Source organism: Phascolarctos cinereus, unplaced genomic scaffold (genome assembly GCF_003287225.1).
Source record: "Phascolarctos cinereus isolate Bilbo 61053 unplaced genomic scaffold, phaCin_HiC Scaffold_9;HRSCAF=440, whole genome shotgun sequence".
In the NCBI taxonomy this organism is placed as follows: Eukaryota; Metazoa; Chordata; class Mammalia; order Diprotodontia; family Phascolarctidae; genus Phascolarctos; species Phascolarctos cinereus.
In genome coordinates this window covers 207551821-207576035 of record NW_027556402.1, presented here as the reverse complement: position 1 = coordinate 207576035, position 24215 = coordinate 207551821, and the positions used below count along the sequence as shown (strand labels likewise).

The 24215-nt window shown below is 41.6% G+C and overlaps 1 protein-coding gene across 1 annotated transcript; it reads right to left on the bottom strand.

Annotated features, from left to right (window-relative positions):
• Nucleotides 1-3880: 3880 nt before the first annotated feature.
• SAAL1 (serum amyloid A like 1) lies at nucleotides 3881-23303 on the bottom strand. The gene is made up of 12 exons (XM_021005471.2): nucleotides 23067-23303; nucleotides 21229-21345; nucleotides 19746-19829; nucleotides 17553-17632; nucleotides 14531-14590; nucleotides 14288-14403; nucleotides 13333-13513; nucleotides 11812-11894; nucleotides 11529-11717; nucleotides 9857-10050; nucleotides 7291-7383; nucleotides 3881-5597 (listed from the first exon to the last, which is right to left on the bottom strand). The coding sequence occupies exons 1-12, from the start codon at nucleotides 23211-23213 to the stop codon at nucleotides 5505-5507; spliced, it is 1437 nt and encodes a 478-aa protein (XP_020861130.1). The 5' UTR covers nucleotides 23214-23303; the 3' UTR covers nucleotides 3881-5504.
• Nucleotides 23304-24215: the final 912 nt, after the last annotated feature.

The window sequence follows — 24215 nt, the reverse complement described above, 5'->3', positions numbered from 1 at the left end:
CACCATGAGGTGCAGAGTCACTGTGAGAGGAAGGAAGTGAAGGAAGAAGGAACAGCAGGTGTAAAACATATGTCACTCAATAGTAGGCAAGGTCATATACAAGGACTCATCCGGAAGGCAACCAAGCCCAGCCTTCCTCAATTCATCCCAGTCTCTCCAGTACAGGCTAGAATTTCCTAATCTAATCTTCACTCCATCTCACTGGGAGGAGGGGAAGAAAGAAGGTAGGTGTATCACCCTGAGAGCCTTTTCACATGAGTAGGAGGAAGCAAAAGAAATCAAAGGCTACAATATTGCATCCTTGCTTCCCAAATAGCTGTGAAAGGAAAGAAAATCACATTGGGTGCTTTGAACCTAACAGCAACACACAGGAAGTTATGAAGTTTCCAACACTAGCAAAAGCATCAAAATATGGTGTTGAAATATTATACAACATCACCTGCTCTTTTTTGGCCAGCAGCTACTGGTGTTCCACGTGCTAAAAACGCAAGGGGCAAAAAGCTTCTTACTAAGTCAACTAAATTAAAAGAGTTGTTAATTTTTACATAGCAGATCACGCATGAATAATCTCGTGTAGCAAATATTTGTCTTGCTTTCAATATGGTCTGTATACTCTGCAAATACAGTAGTTTGGTTCTATTTAATGAGATAATATTTGTAACATACTTAGCACAGTTCCTGGCACATAGTAGGCACTTAATGAATGCTTGTTGCCTTAGACAAGGATAAATAGAAATCAGCATTTGTAATGAAATACAATGCTATCATGGTGGCTCCTGAATTTGATCTGTCACCATCAAGAACAAAGAAAATAGATGAATTCAAGTGATATGAGTCCTTCTGTATTACCTCTACAATTCCTTTCAATAACATTTCCTGAAACTACCTGCTAGGGATAGGGACCAGGAAGAAATTTTACAAGACAAAGATGGCACTGAGATAGTCTACACATTCGAGTTCAACCATGCCAATTAGCATGGCCTTGGCTTTTAAAGAAATGAGGCTAAGCTTACACTATGTCCAGAATATTTTGGAGTTGAAAGGAATTTTAGGGAGACTGCCCAATCCAACCCCTTCATTTTACAGTTAGCAAAACTGAGGCCTAAAGTAGGAAAATTACTTGCTTATGGTCCCACAACTATTTAGTGGTGGAGCAGGGATTTAAACCCTGCTGTTCTGATCCCCAATCTAATTCTCTTTCCACTTTCTCATGCCATCTATTGACGGGCTAAAGAATATTAGTTAAAATAAGTGATACCACCTACAGCACTAGCATCTTAATATCTCAGTCTACTAATCCTCACATTCATTCGCACATTCTGGGAAAAGCTGGGAAATGTCTTGGGGAACCCCAAAGATTTTCGGAACTTGACAAGGAGGTGGTCTCTGGGTGACTTCTGGCATGAGTTTCAATTGACAATAATTACACACATTGGGAGGTGTGCCCCATAATTATCTTTGGCCCTTTCCCCTTGTTTTAAGAAAGTCATGCATTTGGAACAGATCTCAAAATCAGGGCACCTTGGAGAAGATTTTGTCAACAATTAAACAGCCAAAGTGTGAAAGGGCAAAAATCCCATGGGGGATCAGGAGAGACGAACCAAAACCCTTTAAAAAAATCTTCACTTAGTTACAAAAGATTTGTGATATTTTATCAAAAATAATTAAAATTTGGGGGCCATTCAATCCTGAGGACCCAATTCTAATCAATGGGGGTAAAAAAAAAATCACTGAGGTCCATTTAAACTTTGCCTTGCAATAGCTGACTCCTAAGATTTCAAAAGCTACGTTTGTGATTTTAAATCAATCTGAAAGCTATGTTAATATAGTAAGGCAAAATTTCTGATTTTCTCATTCAAATTGCATAATAGTACAGAATTCAAGTTCATTGTCTCCATGCTGGAAATTTGAACAATCATCAAGGGCAGGACTGTTTTTGGTTCGTTCTTTGTATAGATAGTACTGGGGAGAAGAGAACATGGAGAGAAGGCTGGATCTATGGTTTTGTCAGTGTGAGTGTAATCCCAATGTGGAAGCTCCCTCCACAGATACAAACGGGTATCTCATCTATAACTTAGCCCAAGAGTTTCCTTGGGGCACTGAGAGAAGAAGGGATATATATGCCCTAGATACATGGCCGATACTAGGTCTTAGAATCATAGATTTAAAGATGAAAGAGATTTTTGAGGTTAAAATCCCCCTCATTTTGCAATTGGGAAAACAGTGGTCATGACTTGCTAAATGTCATGCAGGCAGGACTGGGATTTGAGAGATCATGTGGTATAATGGATAGAATGTGGTACTTGGAGGCAAGAAGGCCTAGCTGCAAATGCTACCATTGCTGCTTACTACCTGGGTGACCTTGGGCATATGACTGAAGCTCTCTGAGCCTACTCGCCTCCTCTGTAAAATAAGAGGGTTGGGCTCCCTTCTGGCTCTAAATATAAGCTTATAACTCCAAATTGTACTAGCTACCTCCCCATCTTTGAGGCCTGTTCTCTTTAAATCCATCTCAGATTGAAAGTGAAGGCACGAATTCCATTTTTGGTGTGAGGGGTGAGAACTACTCTAGGTTTAAATGGATCTACTCCAATGGTCCTTTGACTCCATTGATTAGAATTGATGGATTCTCAGGCCTGAATGGCCCCCAATTTTTAATTTCCAATAACATAAACTTCATATATCTGTTGTAGCTAAGCGCAGATTTTTTTGAAAGAGTGTTTTTTGGCACACTTCTCCTGTTACCCCACAGAATTTTTGCCCTTTCACACTTTGGCAATCTAGTTGCTGACAAAGCCTTTCCTCAGGTGCCCTGAATTTGAGGGCATGACTTTAGCATGTTAATGAAAGAAGAGAAAAGGCCCAAAGGTAATTACGGGGCACATATTCTAATGTGTGCAATTATTGCCAAATGCAAGACATGCCTAAAGTCACCCACAGCCTGCCTCACTACCAAGTTCATAAAATCTTTGGTGCATCCAATTGCCATCTCCCATGATGCATTCCAGTACTCCCCAGCATACAAGGATGAGTGTGAGTGTAAGTAGTATAGATAATAGACCCGACTGGTTGTCTGGGCCTCCCATGTCATACGCCTTTAGTCAATACTTGTTGGAATAGATTATATGATATCCTAGATTGTTAGAGGCAAGTTGTTTTTCTTTATGTTACTGTGATCATTATATAAATCGTTCTACTGGCTCTCTGCTCATCTCACTCTGGATCAGTTGATACAAACTCCCCCGGTTTCTCTGAATTCTTTACCTTACAACACAATAATATTCCATTATATTCATATACCCCAATTTGTTCAGTCATTTCCCAATTGATGGGCTCCCATTTTGTTTTACTCCTTTGCTACATCCTAAAGTACTGCTATAAATATTTTTGAACATATAGGTCCTTTCCCTCAATCTTTGACCTCTTTGAAGTTTAGAGCTAGTAGTGGTATCAGTGATCAAAGGGTATGAACAGTCTAGGGGTATGGTTCCAAATTGGTTTCCAGAGTAGATGGACCAATCCATAGCACCATCCACAATAGTGTGTCAATGAGCCTCTCCTCCAATATTCCAAGGCTTAAGTTTCAATGAAACCAAAAGAGAAAAGTAAATACACGAGTATGTGTGTATCTTTCCCAGAGGGGTAGGTACAACAAACAACAAAGATTAAAAGGAATCAGAAACGTAAGTGGCACACACATTTCAAGAACCAGCTGAGGTCAAATCCAGCTGAAAACTCCACAAGGAATGGAAACTGGAAGACCACATTCCAATTGTGTATCCCTCCCTCATTAACTCAAGCATCACTCACCTCTCTTTTGCAAATGTTTTAGGGGCTTTTTGGTTTTTTCAGAATTAAGAAAAGGAAAATAGAAACAATACTCATTTCACTTTTATTTTAATTGGTAGTTATACAGAAAAGTTTTCAACTATATCAAAATATAACATATAGAGAGCAATATAAGTACTGACCTTTGAACAGTGAAAAACATGGTATACAAGACAACTGTGAAAACTGAGTGAAACTATGAAGAAACTATGTTCCCATCCACCTTTGGGATCAAACCATCGGGGTGTCCTCATCCCCCTAGGTGCTCAGAGTGTTCATGTTAAAAGTTCTTCACCCCCATCAAAACTTCTCATGATAGGATCTGAAATTCATTTGCAGTAAGGTCTGATAAGCATTACCCTTCCAAGGAATATTTTAACAGTCTACAGGTAAAAAGATTAATGTCTAACAGGAGAATTTCCAGCACCAGCCTGAGATGTACAATCTGTCTGTTGGTTGGGAGGCATGGCTTATTTTCTTTGATTGTGTGGGTTATTTCAGCCTATTGCTCTACCTATACTAAGGTCAGCACCAAAATGAACAACATATATGTTCATGAAGAAAAATATAAAAAAATCTACTGGTTATAGCTTCAGTTGCTAGCATGTGTAATTTTCTATACAAATGTGAAAAGTAGAGGGATCCAGAAACCATGCAAAAGAATGTACAAAATCTCATTTCAACACTAGAGAAGCTAACTGTCTACTTGCATATAGCTAACTTGAGCATTTTTAAATTTTCTGAGTGGGAAAGCTCTGCCACAAAAGGCAAAATATGATCTAAATTGGCATTTATAGGCCAAAATGTCATGGCATGTATAGGGAAAACACTACCAAGTCTGCTGGGTGTGGCTTTGGAGTCTATTATGAACAAAAAAAACCCCAAACATGTCTGTTGGTTCTCCATGTAAATTTGTGGAAATTACAGAAGCCAAAGATAGAAGAATTCTGACATTGCAGCCCAGCGTAACTGGTCACAGTGGACAGATAACATTGGGACCATGGCCAAATCTGACAAGCAAAAAGAGTCACAAGCTACATTGTACCTCAATCAGGAGAGAGAAAAGGAATCAACTGTTCCTCAAAACAACTCAGTGATTTGAAACCAATTATGTTATGAACTGCCACCAGAATTAAGTCGTAAAGGGGGATTTCCAGATGTGACCATGCTCACACAGGCATGGCAACGTTTCTACTTGCACAATACTGTTGAATGTTGGCCCTGTTAATAAACCCAGTCTAACATCAAACTCTAATGGGTTTTGCCTCTTTTCAGGTATTTAAAGATCCTGATAATTGTCATAATTACCATAAATAAATCCATTTTAAATGGACTTTAGGGTCTAACATCTACTTGTATATGAAATTCTGGCACAAAATTCAGGTTCAGGTAAGCATTCCCTGTGGACACCCTAAATACTAGCATGATTTACTTCCACTGAAGCTGACAAACCGCCACAGCCAAGAGCAGCTTTATCCTCTCGATCACGACACACAAAGGGGAGGGAAGTAGGGCAGTCGCAGCCCATGGGGGCTCCCTACCACTCCTCCACAAGCCATCTCCCTCAGCTGTCCCTTACAAGTCCCATCAGGAAGGCAAAGTGTCTGGAAGCTGTCATATTCTTTAGCCATGTAAAGAAAGTCTTTTCCTCAAGTAAGGGCTGTTCTGTTCTACTTTTAGTTCTGTGCCTTCAAATTTGGGAAATCCTTCCTCAGATCATCCACAAGAGCCTTGTCAGCTTCGCACAGGACGTTAAGGAAGCCTTCCACCTACAGTCAAAGAAAACACTACATTACACATGTTTGCCCTCATTGTGAATTAACATCTTACGCAGAGGGTGATTCCATGCTCCACATGCTGCAGTTGCCCCTTAATGTCAATAACTCCTGGCTTCTACTTCCCAGGACATCATCAGGTAAGTGGACTTTCCCCTTCCATTTACTCCCACGACTAACATCCTCCAATATGCCTCCACCCCAATATATAAAATCCAAGTTCTGGTACCACCCTCCATGTTTAGATGACCCTCGATTGTCATGCTCACGATGAAATTGTTGAGAAAAATCCTACTGGATGCCACTGTGTACAAATCTTGCTTGTCTTTTTATACTGTCTACTTCATACATAGAATGAGCTGAAGATGGAGGTGAGGGGAGAGTTCTAGGCAGTTACAATATCAGCTTAGAAGACAAGTGTAAATTAGTAAAGGTTAAATGTCTCAAGACTTAGTACGTAGTTGAGGGAATAAAGGAGGGCCCTCAAAACAGAGGTGCTTGTATGCTGGCACTGGGGCCCTCAGGGGAGGAAGACAAAGATGACCATCATCTGACCCTGTCCTCTCCCATGGCCTACGGATTGCCCTTCCAAAACATCCCTCACTTCTGTCCCCTTTTGAAAAGTCCCACTGCCCTCTCTTTAACCCTGGGCACCATCACCACCAGCCCAGACGACTGCTCTGTTCACCAGAGAAGTCCCCTACTACTCCTCTCTCCCTCCTCCAATCTTGCCTCCATATTGCTACTAGAGCAATCTTTCTTATCCCTAGTTCTGATCACAGCAGTCTCCTGCTTAACTGTCTTAGCTGTGGCTTCTTACTGCCTTCCAAGTAGAGTCCTCTATCTGGTATTCAAGGACTTATCTCAAAAAACCCCTTTCCATGGAGCTATGTTCACCCCAAACTGGGCAACTCCCCACTCCCCAAACACAGGCTCTTTTCCTGGGCCTCTACGCCTCTGCTCAGCTTGGGCCCTGTATCTGAAATGCCTGCCTTCCCTCACTTTGTCAAATTTCTATGCTTCTATAAACATCAAGTCCAAGTACTGCCCACTCCAGGAAGTCTCCCCTGATCCTCCTTCTTGGTAATGAGCCTCCTTCCCCCGATACCCCACCCAGACACTTCACATGATATTTTGTTTTGGAACCAACTCTCTAATACATTTATCACAGAATAGTGTATATCATGCCTACCTATCTCTGAGTATTATTCCCCATTAAATAGTACATTCCTTGAAGTCAAAAAGTGTCTTTTCTAAACTTTCTATTTTCCCCCAGTGCCTAACATAATTCTATGCTCACAGTAGCTTTTTAATTATTGTTTTTTGGAATGAGGAATTTAAACTCTAACTGCAGACACAGAACAGGCAGCTCTGAAGATAGGTTTGTGTCTCAACGTACACTTTGGTTATCCCCAAAGCTGAGATCTATAAGCAACAAGGTAGCACTGTGGTTAGAAATTTGGGCCTGGAGTCAGGAAGACTCATCTTCCTGAGTTCGAAACCTGCCAACTACACCAGCTGGAAAAGGAAATGGCAAACCACTCCAGTATCTTTGCCAAGAAAACCCCAAATGGGGTCATGAAGAGTCAGTCACAACTTATCGACTAAACAACAATTGGGCCCACAAATCCACACGTCACTGCAACATTGTATTCCATGTGAACCCAAGGCCTCCCCACACACTCACCACTGAGCGGTACATGGGAAGAAGGTTTTTAAATGCACAGGAACACATCTGCTTGTTTAGATAGTCCTCCTTTAGAGCCTGAACGATATTTTCCTGAAAAAAAATATATATATATATACAGGTAAAAAAGCTACAAAATCAGCAAAGGAAGACATCCAAAGCTTGATCCGGTCATTCTTGTTATGGTTCTCCTTTCCTCTCGCCTCAAGTGTTTTCCTGAGATAGCTGGGACAATGCCTCGATGCTATTGCTGATACCGCTGGAATCTTCCTCATGTCTTAGTAGGTATTGAATATCCCCTGACAACCTTTGTAAAAAATTGAATGATCTAGAGGCAGAGATGAAGGCTTTAGCTCTTCTTCTCCTCCAAAGTTATAACTTTGGAAGAGACAGGAGGATACGGAAAGTGCAACAACCATTCATCTAGATGGGATGGAAAAACAGGAGGTTTTTCCGGGCTACTGTTTGAAACACCAGAAGCATGGGTTCCTGGTAAAGAACACCTCACAATGGCTGGTAAGAAAACAATGAGCAGGAAATTCAGTAACCTGATCAAGCTTAAACTTAAATCTGAGGACAAGGAAGATATCCAGCTAAAACTAAAAACTGGACATTATGGAGGACAATATCAATGGCATAGAATATGGGAAAATAGTGCAGGAGATGCTGCCAGTAATCTTTAAGAAAAAATAACAAGAGGTCATAAAAATACTCTTGGCCTCAGATGCACAGTGTAAGTAGTAAATAAAATGAACATGAAATGTTAGAATAAGGAAATAAATACAGTCCTAAAGATGTTACTTGGTGAGAAGGATTCAAGATTGAGATGAAGGGAACATATCAAAAAAGCTTGTATGCATAAAAAAAGGAGTATTAATATGGTGGGGGAACATTTGGTGAAGATAAAAGGAGAAACAGAAGTGATCTTGTAAAAATATGTTATAGATGCTAATCAGACTGAGGTTATAGATTCTGCTTTCCTAATGGAAAACACAAAACTGACATACAGGAAAGATACTGTAAAGAAAGGGGACTTCAGCTATTCAGACTTCTACTAGAACTCTCATTCTGCTAAAAACAAAGCATCCCACAAATTAATAAACTGCCTTGCTGACAGCTTCAGCTCTCAGAAGGTAAAGGAAAATGGAGGGAAACTGATAAGGGAAACTGATAATTTGTCAATTCTGACAAATGAGGAAAAACTGATTAGTAAAGTAGACTTAGCAGTAACTCCAGGAGAAGGTGGCCCTGTGTTCTTAAGCTTCACAGAAGGAAGCTCCATGAAGCCACCCACACCTCTCTGAGAGAACTAGTGTGAGGTGACAAAAAGAGGGCAGGACTTTGATGCAAGGCAGAATCCCTCCTTTAAGTCTTGGCAACTAGCCAGGTACCTGTAGGCCAGTCTGTTCTGAGTCTCAAATTTCATCATCTGTAAAATGGAAAGAAGACTGGCACAACCCACCTCACTGGGGTGCTAAGAAGAAAACATTTATTATGATTATCACCTCAGGCTTTAGAAAAACAAACTATTGGGGCAGCTAGGTGGTACAATGGATGGAGCACTGGTCCTGAAGTCAGAAAGACCTGAGTTCAAATCAGACCTCAGACCAAACACTTGACACTTACTAGCTGTGTGACCCTGGGCAAGTCACTTAACCCCAATTGCCTAAAAATTAAAAAAAAGAAAAAAGAAAAACAAACTATTAATCAATTAAAGAAAAGCACGTGCAGAAGAAGGTGACCAGGATCATAAAAGAGTTGTGAAATCACGTTTAATGACAACTTTGAAAGGAACTTCTCCGAAAAAGAGAAGACAAAGGGGAGCAGAATGGATGTTTTCAAATATTTGCAGAATTAACGCATGGAAGAGGGATCTTATTTAGTCCATGTAGTTTCAAGGGGCAGAACAAGAACCAAAAGATGGAAGTTCCCAAGAGGCAGATTTTAGCACAATACAGGTTAACTGTCTAACGATGCTTTAGTTGTTCAAGTTTAGAATGGGTTATGTTGGTAGGTAGTGAGCACCCCAAATTCATTGAAATTTGCATCACAGAGGGGATAGGGTAGGAAACTCAATCACTAATGTTCTATGGGAAATAAACCTAAACCCACCACTGAGATTTGGGGGGGGGGGGCAGTTGATCTGTGATTTCATAGGTACAAGGAAATCCCAGGTGTGAAAACTCCTCCTATAAATGGAAGCCAGAACTCTCAGTGCCTGGGGCAGAGGTTCAATGATTGGTGCCTATGGTCATGTGACTAACAGGTGTCAGGCACAAGGCTTGAATCCAGCTTTCCTTCAAGGGCTCAGGGTGGCCCTGTAGCCACCCTACCCCACTGCTTCTCACTGGAACCTAAGTTCACTATTTTCAGATAAAGACATCCTTCAGACAACTTCCCTGTACTGCTGCCCAGCCCCTCATTCACTAGAGGCATTACCTAGGCAGTCACACTACACCCCAAACGTCTACCCTCTCACTTCTCCTCCCCACCCTCTACAAAAGCTTAGGAACTAGGCCTAGCCCTTCCTTACCTGAACGGTCAACATAAAAGGATTTTTCAGTACCTTTGTCAATGCCTGAAAAATATTAGAAAGTAATTCGCATGAAACATCCTTCAAAACTTTCAAGTGGAAATCCTCCTCAGTTATATCGGACTTTGAAGTTTCTTCTGTAGCGCAATCTGCCAAGTTCACTGATCTTTTCTCACATTCCTCCATGTTGTGCAGGACCCAAATCAAGCCGCCAATTAGAGGCAGATCTATTGTACAACCAATAAATGAAGAAATACAAAGTCAGAAATATATTGAGTATTTCTGCTATCATAAAAATAATAAGATTTTTAAGAGATCTGATCAAATCAAACACATCTACTATGTTCTACAAATGTCAGCTCTAAATTAAGACTATAAATATGACAATAGAAAAGTAAGAGTTTACATTCAAAATATGAAAAAGTCAAAAGCCTCTCCTTCATGAATTCTACAGCCCAGCCAATGGATTCCTGATCTTGTCCTGCACTGTCTAATCTTTCTGCATTAATTCGAGCTAGTAGGCATCTAACATTTTTCACTGTTAACAGATGTGTAGGATGTCACTGATGTGGGATCTCCCTCCAAAGGTAATGAATGCAACCTATACAAGTCATCTCATCCTCTGCACCTCTAGCCTGTCCCCTTCTGTAAATCCTCTACAAGGGTCTAGTCAACATGCAGGAGCCCTTTCCTCTAAATCTCTTGAAATTGGTAGACTATCTCCTAAGCACATGAGCTGCTCATTAGCGATCCTTCACTTTCATTACAGAACTGGCCCACCTCCTTCCAGTCATATATCTCTCTGATGACATCTTTTTCACTACTTGTCCTGCACAATTCTTCATTGGTAATATGTCTGCAAACGCAAAGAAAGGCAAAAAAACAACCCCTACTCTCAAGTAGTCCAATGGGAGATACAACATGCAAATAACTACGTACAAACAAGAAAAAGAATAAAATGGGAATAATCTAAGAGGGAAGACAATAACATTAAGGAAGATCAGGACAGGCTTCTTGTAGAAGACAGGATTGTAGCTGAAACCTGAAGAAAGTCAGGGAAGGCAGGAAGCAGAGAAGAGGGAGAGCATTCTGTGGATGGGGGACAGCCAGGAAAAATGGATGGAATTAAGAGATGGGCAGTCTGGAGAGAAGAACAGCAAGGAGGTAAGTGGCACAGGAATACAGAGTTAAAGTCAGGGAGTGAGGTGTGAAAAGACAGGAAAGGTAGGAGGCGGCCGGTTATACAGAGCTTTGAATGTTAGAGGATTTTTATATTTGATCCTAGAAGTGTCACTGGAATTTACTGAATGGGTGGGTGGGGGGTGGAGGAATGGCATGGTATTCATTCTGTAAACTGACTTCTACACTGGCAGGATAACCACCATACAGGATCTTCCATATAATAGAATATTTGGTAACAAGATCAGTAAAAACACAGATTAATGTAGATTACATGCTAAAATTTGTTATACAGGATAAGAAATTATAATGGTATTTGCTAAAATTAAATTCTGCCTATCCTTACTTTGTGCAACTTTCTATCATAGTACATGCAATCCTGCCTCTATCATTTCTACTAAGGTTATTCCCAGTTTGATCAGCTCTGAGGGTTACACATGGGATGTGTATAGGTAAACTATTTTGAAAATTACCAGGGTTAAAAAGGGAATCACCATTATTCACAACTGGTAGAAATGATACTTGCTTTTTTCCATCTTTACATACTGCTGTTCAGTCTGTGACGCATACACAGCAGATAATACCGAGAAGATAGAAGCCAGCACTGTTTTCTGTTCCTGAAGTATGATTGGTGGATCATCAGGCTGACAGAAGTCGTGGCAGGCCAGATCAAAAAGGAAATTCCAAGTATCTCTTCCAGCATCAGGAGGCTGAACTTGATAAAGAAAGCACTGATTCAAAAAGGGAAAATAATTAAATGACTAAAATGAGCTATCATCATTCTCATACTTCTCCATAAAATCGCTTACCAATTGCTTGAATTCCATCATCCACAGTAGTAAGTAGTTGTAAGATGTGCATATAAACTTCCAGTCCTATTGGGTTATCAAAACTGCATGCAAACAACAAAAACACTGACTCATGACTTCCAGGCCTAAAGACAGATAATTACCCAATAGACAGAACCTAGGAAACAAAATATTTCCAGCCCAGACCCAAACCTTCCTGCAGGAAACCTCACAAAGAGACTTTCCTCAAACCAACAGAATTTTGTCCCGTCACCCTTAAAAGATGGATTTCTAGAGCTTGCCAGCAAGGCAGCACTGTTTGTTTCTTCTTGGTTGTCCCAAGGGCTGCCTCCTCTCCTCAATGGTAAAAGCTAAAAAGGAATCCCCATCAGCATCAGCAATGTCTGGATTCCAACCAATTCAGTCTCTTCTTAGATCTCCATCCACTAAGGAAAAGGATCTTTTTAGAGAACTAATGGAGGTGATTTTCCAACAACTCAACAAACCTTTACCAAGCACTTTTTATCTGCAGAGCATTTTGTTAGGTGTTAGAAACACAAAGGCGAAAAATAAGCCAGCCCCTGCCCTCAAGAAGCTTACATTCAAGGAAAGTGCAACTTAAAATATGATGGAAGGAGGTGAGGTCAAGAAAGTGTGTCAAGAAAATTTAAGAAAGGAGAGATTATTTTTATTTTTATTATTATTACTTTTAGCTAGGTAGGTCAGGGAGATTTCCTGTTAGAGGTAGCATGTCAGCTGAGCCTTGATGGAAGACAACAATTTCAATAGAAAGAGAGGAGTGAAGAATATGTTCCAGGCACAGGGGATGGCCTGCACTAGTAAACAGAGGCAGGATGACACTGAGAAGAGCTAACGGTCCCTATGGCTAGAATGAATGAAGAGAAATAGTGTTAGGGCAGAAAGAGTTAAGAAATTTGTACTTTGTCCAATGGGTGTTAAAGAATGACAGTGGTTTTTAGCAGGAGAGTGACAGGATAATAAGATCTATGCATCAGGAAGGTTATTTTGGCTGCTATGTGAAAAGTGGATTGGAGACGAAAGAACTGAAGAAAGATGAGTAAGAAGGTTATCATAATGGTTCAGATGACAAGAGATGAGGGCCTACAACTGTGGTGGTATTCAGGTAAGTGGAGGAGATGGAAGTGAGCTATATTGTATAAGTAGAATCAATACAACTAGGTAGTACGGGAGGTGAGAGGGAAGGAAAACTTGAAGCCTAGATAACTTAGAAGATAGTGGTTCACTCAACTGAGGCCTCAACCACAGAGAAAAAAGGCCAGGACCCTCCACAAGAGGTGAGGATGGGCAGTGGTGGAGGCAGCACACTATGGCACAACCCTGCCCTATGGGAGGTGGGTGCAGAGTCCATGCCACCCTAAATGGACACAGAGGCCTACAGAGATTCTTCTGTGGGCCCCGTAGGAGCTATGTGGCCATGTCCTGGTCCTAGGCCTCCCAAATCCCTCATGTAAAGGAGGTTCCCAGGGCAGACCAGGGTCACACTACTCTGTATAATCCTACCGGATCTGTTTAGCAGCTTCAAGTACACAGGGGACAATCTTTAGTGGGGGTTGCTCTTCAGAATCCCCAGAAGACTGGTGCAGGACCTGAGCAGTGCCATTTCTAATCCACTCCACCATTAGCTTCTCATCTAAGTCAAAGAGCTTGTCAACCACTTCACCCACTTTCACCAGCAAGTCAACTGCAGAGAAGAAAACATCCATGAAACTGAAGAGAAAATCTTGAAATTAGCCAAGTTAATGAAAATTCCTAAGGCAAATCACCACACAAAAGTCAAACTCCTACACTGGCACCAATGTTCTGAGGGACTTTTTCCCTCTCATGTTTATTTCTTTCTTAAGAGGGGACTTTATCACTGTCCTGGGGCACAAAGAGAATGATTTACCTTTAAGGAGCCTTACAAGCGACATGGAGTGGGGGCCAGAGAGCTCATCTCAGAGCCAGGGAGCTCTCGATTCAATTCCTGCCTCTGACACTCTGGCTGTCTGATCCTAGCCAAGTCATATAATCCTAATGCTCTAGGCCAGAGGCTTGTTTGATAAAACAAGAGGTCACTTCCAAGTACCAGGAACCCGATTAAAATGTAATTGGAAAATATTTAGCAAAATAAATAAAAATATACTAGAACATAGATATGTTAACATGTGGTTTTCTAAGTCAATCTGCAGCCTGTTGGGATCCCTTTTTGCTTGAATTTAATACCACTGCTCTGGTCCAACTCTGTAAGTTGCAGAGAAGATCCCACCCCACCCACCAGTGGAGTGAGGTTCCTCATCTGCAAGTCCTCTATCCTAATGAAATCATCAGTCTAATGTCTACTGCCACCTTGAGCTCAGAGATTTTTTTTAACTTCTTCTTGTGATCAAGGTATATTTTTCTCTGAGCTTCAGAAATAATTCCTTAACCATTAAAGATGACCTAAAAATTTGACTCTCCACATGGCTTGGCTACCTACCATTTGTTGAGCTTGACATGATGAAACAAATGCTCTCATAGACAGCTGGATTTTCCCGTATCCTTTCAATCCAAATATTAGCAACTTGTGGCCGGGAAAGACATGTTAACAGTAACCTGTGTGAGAAACATGAACACAATGTCTAATTAAAATAGGGTGAATGCAATTCCAGTTTTCTCATGAAAAATGAACCTCTGCATTGCGGATGAAATAACTGGACTGAGTACAAAGAAAATGGCGCACCTGCTTATTTCCAGCAGAGTAGGAGGATCCAAATCATACAAGCAGTGCAACAGCGTCTGTCTACAAGGCAAGAGAAATCAGTGCACACACTCTTATATACTTCCTTTCCATTAAAACATCACTTGAGTAAAATGTTTCATTTTAATTTCCTAATCCCCCTTAGTATTAGTGCCTTTCCTCTGTTGACTATCTCCAATTTATCCTGTATGTAACTTCAATTGAAAACTCCTCGAGAGCAGGGGCTGTTTTTGGCATTTCTTTGTATGTATTTCTAACTAGCAGAGTACATGGCACACAGTAGGTACTTAATAAATGCATGAACAAATGACTGACATTTTCTGTTTAACAAAAATAACTCAGTGAAGGGTCTGTTTCTGAAATTACAAACCTATCAATATCTCATATTCTAAGAATTTGGAAAAAGAGGATAATTATAAGGGAGTATACCAGGTAACTCTGAAAAGAAGAAAAGATCATGAAACCTTCAAACTGGCTACACAAAAGACCAAGAAGACCCCAATCCTGGGATACAAACTGGCTTGACTAGGAGCTTTAAACCCTTGGTACATGCAGAAGTCTTATTAGGCTTGTTTTGCTTAGCCTCAAAAGGTGCTGCAACACAAGCCGATTTGGGCTCAAAAATAAGGAGAAGCTGTCTAATCACCAAGCGTTCCAAAAGTGTAAACACCCACCTCAGAAGATAGTGGGTTTGGGAGCGGCTAGGTGGTGCACTGGCCCTGGACTCAGCTCTCCAGGACCAGAGGACCTGAGTTCAAATCTGGCCTCAGACACTTGAGACTTACTAGCTGTGTGACCCTAGGCAAGTCTCTTAACCCTGATCGCCTTGCCAAAAAAAAAAAAAAGATTGTGGGTTTCCCAATCCTAGAGACTTTTATGTGGAAGCTGAGTGATTTCTTGTCAGGGATTTTATAGATTCCTGTTTAGATCAGGGTTAGACCAGCCCAGTAGTGCAGTACAATGGAAAGAGTTAGATTTGGAGTTAAAAGGACCTGGGTTTGAATCTGACTCTGATGGGGTGCTTGTACTTGGATCCCAATTCCAAAATTACATTTCTCCCTAGCCTCAAAACACTATCCCTGACAGTTTTTTCCCCAGCCCAAAGACCCTATCTCTGGTAATAACTCATGACTGTGTGCAGTGAGATAAACTATCTCACTGTCTCTCCCTGTTACAAGAACAAGCTGGCCTCTGTAGAACTTCCCTTGGACTATCTTGTAGCAACAAAACTATCATGTATTGATTCCCACAGTTATTGCATACAATCTAGAGGTCAAGCTATAGACATCAACTCCCAAAGCTATCTTGTCACAGACATAATCCTCTTCCCTGCCCACCCTCTGTCTCCAGTAGTGAATGATGCCTGTGACTAAGCTTGTAGGTTATCACCTAATTAGCATGCTTAGCACACAATCCACTACTTCTCTATATAAACTTTAGCATCCTCTTAGGTTGCAAGCCCACCATATTAGCATTACAAGAAATTTTTTTTGCTTTTTGGTGAGGCAATCAGAGTTGAGTGACTTGCCCAGGGTCACACAGCTAGTAAACATCAAGTGTCTAAGACTGGATTTGAACTCAGGTCCTCCTGACTCCAAGACCAGAGCTCTATCCACTGTGCCACCTAGCTGCCCCTATGATAAACTTTTTGCCACCTGACTGGAAGACTGCTTGAGTCCATGAATTCTTTCCAGACAACTCCACCCTGTATCTCAGTATTTTGGGGTCCCTAAACCCTGAAACTGCATCAACTCCACCACTTACTACCTATGGGGGCCCTGAGTAAATCACTTTACCTCACAGGTCTCAGATTCCTCATCAGTAAAATGAGTGGGCTAAGCTAAAGGACCACAAAGGTCCCTTCCAGCTCTGAATCCAAGAGCATGTATGACCTAGAACTTCTGACGGCCCTGTTCATCCTGAGAGACTATGATTCCCAGAACCCCAAGGACTACCCTGGACCTCAGCCTTCCCTAATAGGCTTTCCCCACTCTGATCCAGTAGCCTAGATCCAGTACTTGACCACTACCTTTTGTAGCTGACTCCTCCACGGACTACCCAGGCTCTCATCCCATTAAAAGGAAGCAGGAGGCATCAGTTTTTCAAAATTGCACTACTGCTCCCAGTAATACCACTACTAGTCTGCAACCCAGAGAGATTTAAAAAAAAAAAAGGAAAAGGACCTATATGTACAAAAATATTTATAGCAACCCTTTCTATGGTAGCAAAGAATTGGAAATTTAGGGGACGCTTCTCAATTAAGGAATGGCTGAACAAGTTGTGGTATATGATTGTGATGGAATACTATCGTGCTATAAGAAATGATGAGCAAGATGCTTTAAGAAAAACCTGGGAAGACTTACATGAACCAAGGCAAAGTAAAGTGAGCAGAACCAGGAAAACATTGTACACAGTAACAGCAACATCATATGATGATCATGTACTTGGCTATTCTCAGCAATATAATGATCTTAAGACAATTCCAAAGAACTTCTGATGAAAAATGCTATCCATCTCCAGAGAAAGAACTGACGGACTCTGAATACAAATTGAAGCATACTACTTTTTACTTTCTTTCTTTTTCTTGTGTAATTTTGTATGTTTTCTTTTATAACATGCCTAATATGGAAATATGTTTTGCATGACTACACATGTATAATCTATATCAAGTTGTTTGCCTTCTCAGTTGGGGGGGGAAGAGAAGAGAAGGAGCAAGGGAGGAAGGGAGAGTATTTGGAACCCAAAATCTCTACAAAGAATGTTAAAAATTGTTTTTATGTGTAACTGAAAAAAATTTTAAAAAATATTAAAAAAGAAAAATTTAGTACAGCTATTGAACACCAGTTACCATGGAGAAAAGAAGCTGCTGTAATTCACAGCTTTTACACTTAATCCCATGCATTAGCTTTTCCTAGAAAAGCTGTTCTAGTAGGTTTTGCTCAATATAAATCAAATAAAAACAAAGTTTATGAAAATGAAATAATTACTATGTAATGAAACTTACCCAATATTCTTATCATTACTGATAGACACACATATCTCCTGGAAACAGGCCATATTTCCCAAAATTCCCACGCAAATTTCCTGCCAAACCAAACATGGTATCAGAGTGGAATTAGAGTAAACACAAAAATTTTTTTAAATAAATAAACATTGGAAAAAATTGTACAAAATCACTGTATGAAAAAATAATGACTGTGCTTTTTATGGTCCAAAATAGGTATTTTAACTATTTTTTTACCAGCACCATTCTTCTCAACCGTACCATATTGCTGCTTTTGTGTTAGTGATATTATAGATTATACACATGGATTTCCTACAAGGCAGAATGGATGGGGAAAGTATCCCCTATAACGAGACCAGATTGGTTATTTATCTAGGTCCTGCCATGTGCCCTTGTACAGTTAAAAATTATGGAGAGACAAGGAAAAACATAGATGATAAGGATTCTGACCTCAAGGAATTGGCAGAATAGTTAAGGCAAAAAAACAAACTCAATAAATCATGATAGATTAATAAAAATTATTATTTAGCCAAGTACACAAATGCAGGAAAAAAATACTAACTGAACTAGAAAAAATAAAATTCATCTAAAGGAGAAAAGGTTAAGAATATCAAGGGAATTAATGAAAAAAGTGGATGGGAAAGGGGTCCAGAAGTACTGTATCTCATAGTGCACTACAAAGCAATAATCATCAAAACAATTTGGTAATGGGCAAGAAATAGACTATCAATGTGACAAATTAGGTATACGAGGCCTGTAGGCAAATGAGCAGAGCAGCCAAAAGATAAACCCAAAGATCCCAGCTACTGGGGCAAGGACTCAGTCAATAAAAAATGTCGAGAAGACTGGAAAGCAGTTTGGCACAAGCTAAATAACTACCAACATCTCACATGTTATACCAAGACAAGCTCCAAATAGGTACACGATTCAGATACAAATGATAACATCATATAAAAAATTAGAGGAATAAAGAAAAAATTTCCCATCAGATCTGTGGAAAGGGGAAAAGTTCATCACCAAACAAGAGATAGAGAGGTAAAACAGGAGGTGAAATGGGCAAATTTGATTACATAAAATTAAGAAGTGCATGTATAAACAAAATGAATTCAGCTGAAATTAGAAGAGAAGCAGATAAAAGGGGGAAAATGTTTACAGCAAGTTTCTCTGATAAATGGCTCATTTCTAAGATATATAGAGAACTGATTCAAATTTGTTAAGAATAAGAACCAAGCAAAATTTCATTAATGGCTCGAGGTCAGCCTAGGAGAAAGTCTCTAACAGGAGTATTCAGGGATCTGTCCATGGTGCTGTCCTATTAAAGATTCTTAACAGTGACCTAAAGGCGCAATTAGCACGGTTATCAAATTTGAAAATGGCACAGAACTGGAAGGAAAAACATTGGATGACAAAGTCAGGATCCTAAAAGATCTCAACAGACTGGGACATTAGGATACAGCAAATAACAGCATTTAACAGGGTAAATATTACTAAGTCTTGCATTTGCAATCAAAAATTACCTGCATGAGTACAATATATGAGGAATTCAAGTATGAAGTATACTTGTCATACAAAATATACAAGTCAAGTATAAAGCACTTCCTGTGAAAAAGATTTGGGTGTTTGTAGCAGACTTCAAACTCAACATGAGCCTATAGTGTGACATGGCAGTTAGAAAAGTCAATACAATCTTAGGTTGCATTATGAGAAGCATAGTGCTCAGAATGAAGGAAATAATCATCCCACTGTATTCTGCCCTAGTTAGACCATGAATGGACTATTGTGTTTAGTTCTGGTTATTACAATTAATAAGCTGGAGAACATTACAAAACAGACAACCAAGATGATGATGAAAATGCCTGGATATCATGCCATATGAAGCTCAGGTGAAGGAACTAGAGCTATTTAGTCTGGACAGCAATGGTTCTCATCAAATATTTGAAGTTGTATGATGCAGAAGGAAGTTCTGCTTGGCCCCAAGGGGCAGAACTAGGAACAGCAGATGTTGTAGGGGAAGATTTAGGCTCAGAGGGAAACCTAACAATGAGAAGAAAGAGGAGAATATCAAGGGGCCTGGAGACAGTGAAGAGTGCCAAATACTGCAGAGAAGTGAAGTACCTGCTATAACTGTTTCCAGGAAAAGGACAAAAGGGATCAATTACTGTTTTAAAGACTGACTTACATTTATATACTTACCATTAGTCGAGGACACTTGGTCTTGGCCAAAACTCCCATAAATATGTCTGGGGCATTAAATTCATAGAGAAATAAAGCTACATCCTAAAAAGGCAAAATATTTAATGAGCCAAGATCTTTCTCTAGACCTCTTAAGACCTCGCTTTAACTAATTTATCTTTTAAATATGTAGCTTATATCTTAGAGGTTATAGATAAAATACAAAGAGTAAAGTTAGAAATAGTGGCAAGATATAAAAATAATACTGCAGAGTCTTTGTAACATTGTTCCCAAGGCAATGAAACTATGCTGTAAAACAGAACCCATCGTACCGGTGATTTTTTTTCCTTTTTGGTACAGAATGTTTCTACCTCCACTGTATCTGTGCCATCCAAAAGGAACTTCGTTAAAGCATTATTACAATCAGATTTTCACAAGGTTTTGGAAATAAGTTTTAGAAACTCTTAACAAAAAGCATATTCTCACCTGTTAATTAAAAATATTACCAGAATACAAATGTTCTCTATGCATTTAAAAAATATAGTACATCAGGGCAGTTAGGTGGCACAGTGGATAGAGCACTGGTCTTGGAGTCAAGAGGACCTGAGTTTAAATCTGGCCTCAGATACTTGACACTTACTAGCTGTGTGACTCTGGGCAAGTCATTTAACCCCAATACCTAACCAAAAAAAAAACCACATATATATATATATATGTGTATATATATATATATATATATATATATATATTGTATATATATATATATATATATATACACACACACACATACATACACACACACACACACATATATATACACACACACACACATATATATACACACATAGATATAGATAGATATACATATAGATACAGAGATATAGATATAGACAGACATAGACATAGACATAGACATAGACATAGACATAGACATAGACATAGACATAGACATAGACATAGACATAGACATAGATATAGATATAGATAGCTATAGTCTTCCCATTTCTACTTCTACTTTGGCAGGGAAGCAAACTATCTAACTTGCTCATGAATTCACAGCAATCTTCACATGTCACAGGAGATACAGAAAGACACTTTCTTCTTCTTTCTTTCTCTTCTACCCTGCATGCACCAGCACTGTCCCAACTACTAACCCTCTAACGCCCAGGTACAAAAAACATGAGAAAAACCAAACCAAACTGGTCATGGATTATACCTATATGAGTATCACTGTCCACAAATGGATAAGTTCTCAGCAAACGACCTTCAGGAGATGCCAGCATAAATCTAGCCAATAATTACTCATAGTAACATATTCCTTCACCTCCAGAGATAAAGTACACAGTGTGGACTTAGCAGTAGCCAGTCCCCAGCACTACCTTCAGTAGTAGCAGGGATAATATAACAAGCTGGTCTCCAAAGGTGAGAAACAACACATGGGAACATCCATTCACCAGCAGTTTTCAGGAAGAGCTTCCTTCCTAACAGTACCCCACAAGCGTACCTCAACCATTGACATGTCCCACACCCTACAAAGTTCATTCTCCATTTCTTCATCCAGTTCAGTGTGTTGTTCTTCCTTATCATTTTCTCTACACTTGGCTTTCTCAGGATTAATAAGCTTCAAAAAGGCAAAGAAAGAAAACAGGTAAATAGCACTCCCCATTTAATATTTTCCAACATTTATAAGTAATAATGAGGGAAAAGGTAGAGGAAGGAGAAGAGTTTTCTGTGATTGGACATGGGGTGTGCAACTAGTGGAGATGCGGAGATTGAAATGGGTATTGGGAGTCACTGGTTAGCAGTACATGGGATGGATGGGGTAGAGGTATGTGGTGAGACCAGGAATATCTAAGGCAGCCTGTGAGCCTGAGGGGAGTGGGATAATAGGAGAGTCATCTTGAAGGATGGCGGAGGAAGTAGCTGTAAGGCCTGGCATTGTTTAGAAGAATACACCCAGAGTCACCTGAAGGGAATAGGGTCTTGGGAAGTATATCTGGAAAAGCCTTTAGTCCTGGTGGTGTTTAGGTAGAGTCAAAGATCTATGGCAGATACAGGGCTGTGTGTGAGAAATAGGTGAGCCCTTTGCCACAACACTTGGAGCAGGGTTGTAGGAGACATACAGGAGAGGTGGATTGGAAGGAAGGATGGATCATAGTATCCAGTGAAGGGGTTCTGGGGTTGAGGAAATAAAACAAAGAGTAGCAAGAAATGGGGCTGGGGGGTGAGAATGTAGCCCGAGTTAAAGGAAATGTCCAACTGATACCAACAGGTCCAGAGTCTAATTGAGAGTGCGTAGGCTATGACTGTTAGGGGAAGAAAAGAGGGGTAGAGTTTCTGGTCTGAGAGGGTTCCAGGTATGGCATGGAGGCAGAGATAATCAGGGTCAAGTTCCCTGGGTAGTCTGTGACTGTGCTTTTGTGTTGAAGGAAGCAGAAGGGGTCTGTGGCTCCGGAGACCAGACAGGTGAGATGTAATTGGAAGTAGAGGGCATGTCTGGTGGGACAGAAAGGAGTTAATTCTGGTCTAGTAGAGCTGTGACTGGAAGGCAGGGGGTCCTGGTCCAGAAGGGCTGTGATGAGGCGGGGAGGGTCCAGGTAAGGTCTGGGTCCAAGAAGCTGTGCTAGGGGAAAGGGACCAGATCAGGAGGGCTGTGACACAGAGGGGAGGTGATGCGACAGGATGGGAATGGGGGATGGGGCCTGGGAATGGGGAAACAGAGTGGATGTAAGGGGGATGAGACAGGCAAGGATATTCGAGGTGGAGAGAGAGCTGGGATCCCGGCGGGCAAGGGAGGGGGTGGGCCGGGGGCATGGCCTTGTGGGCAGTACTGGCCGTTGGGGGTGGGTCCCCAAGGTGGGCAGAGAGAAGGTGTCGGGGGATGATGGCGGAGAGGAAGGGAATGGGAATGTGGGGGGTGGGGTGGGACATGATGGAGAGGGTAGTGAGGGTTAGGGAAGCTCTACAGGGGCCTGGGTCCTGGAGGGCTGGTATGAGGGTGCGCTGGACAGGGTCTGGGGATGCGATGGAGGGTGAAAAGGAGGCGTGGGTCCAGATCCTGTGGGTTGTGATGGGTCAGGGGAGGAGAGGGTTTGGATCTAAGTGGGGAGAAGTGTAGTCCCCGAACTGATGGGTCCGGGGAGGAGGAGGGTTCTAGATGGGGTGTGGCGGGGTCTGGGGGCTGTGATGGGGGGGTGAATGGGGGGGAAGGGGTCCAGGTTGGGGGCGGGGGCAGGGTCTGGGGGCTGTGATGGGTCAGGGGAAGGTGTGGATGGGGGGAGAGAGTGTGGGGGTCGGTCCGGATCCGAGCCGGGTTTCTTTGCCCGGAAGAGGCGGGAGCACCTGGATGAGGCCGCCGAGGACGCCGAACAGCCAGTGCTTGCTATAGATCGTGGTCCCGATGGAGTCTCCCCCCGCGGCCGCGGCCTCGGCCTCGGCCTCGGCCTCGGCCTCCAGCCCCCTCCACGGAGGCGACGGGTTCCGGTCCATGGCGAGAGGCGGCAGCGGGACCCCAGCCTCGAGGAAGAGGAGCAGGCGAGGAACAGGCGAGGAGCGGGCGCAGGAGCCGGAGAGAGAGGCGGCCGCGCGCCGCCGACCACAAGGCCTCCCCCGGCAGCGCCCTGGTGTCCACATGCCAGCGGCGCAGGAGCAGCTCCAGGAGCCCAGGGTGTCCTGAGGGACTGGAGGCTAGGATGTAGCCAGCCGCCAAGTGTACTAGACCCGGGATCCAGACACCAAGGGAAGTGGACACACTAAATGAATGAGACGACTAGGGACAGACATTGAGAGGTCTGGACATCAAGGGGTTTACACCAAGATACCTTGGATAGTGGTAGAGTGGACAGAACACTGGTCCTGGCCTCAAAGAAGTTGGGCTCAAGTCCACCTCTGATACTGCCTGTTAGACATAGGGCAAGTCACTTAACCTCCCTCCAGCGTGGTTTCTCCATCTGTAAAATGGGGGAGTTGGACTACACTAGTCCTACCATTCTCTGCTAGCCAAATTCCTTGAAAAAACTGACAGCGCTTGTCTCCCTTGCTTTCTCTCCTCTCCCTCTTCTGGGTGCTACAACCTGCCACCTCATTCCTCCACTGAAGCTGCTCTCTCCAAAGTTATCAACAATCTCTCCTTCTTAAGTTTTCTTTTTTATTAACATTAACTTGACAAACCTCAACAAACAGGAATATTTCCTTACACAGACTACAGAAAAAGACAGTTGTATAGGATACCGTGTATGTACATGGTTTGTGGGTTCAAGATTTTCCAAGTTAACTACATAGCTGTTTTTTCGCACACTAGTGGTATACAGTGGAATTATAATGGGGTGGGGAGGGAAGATATTTTTAGTGACCTCCAATCAAGTCCTCCCAATCTTCTAGATGAAATTGTGAGTTGTAAGGAGCAGGGAACAGGGATGACGGACATGTAAAGATGTAACCCTTTCAAACTTTAAGTGGCCCATTTATATACAAAAGTATCCACATACTGAC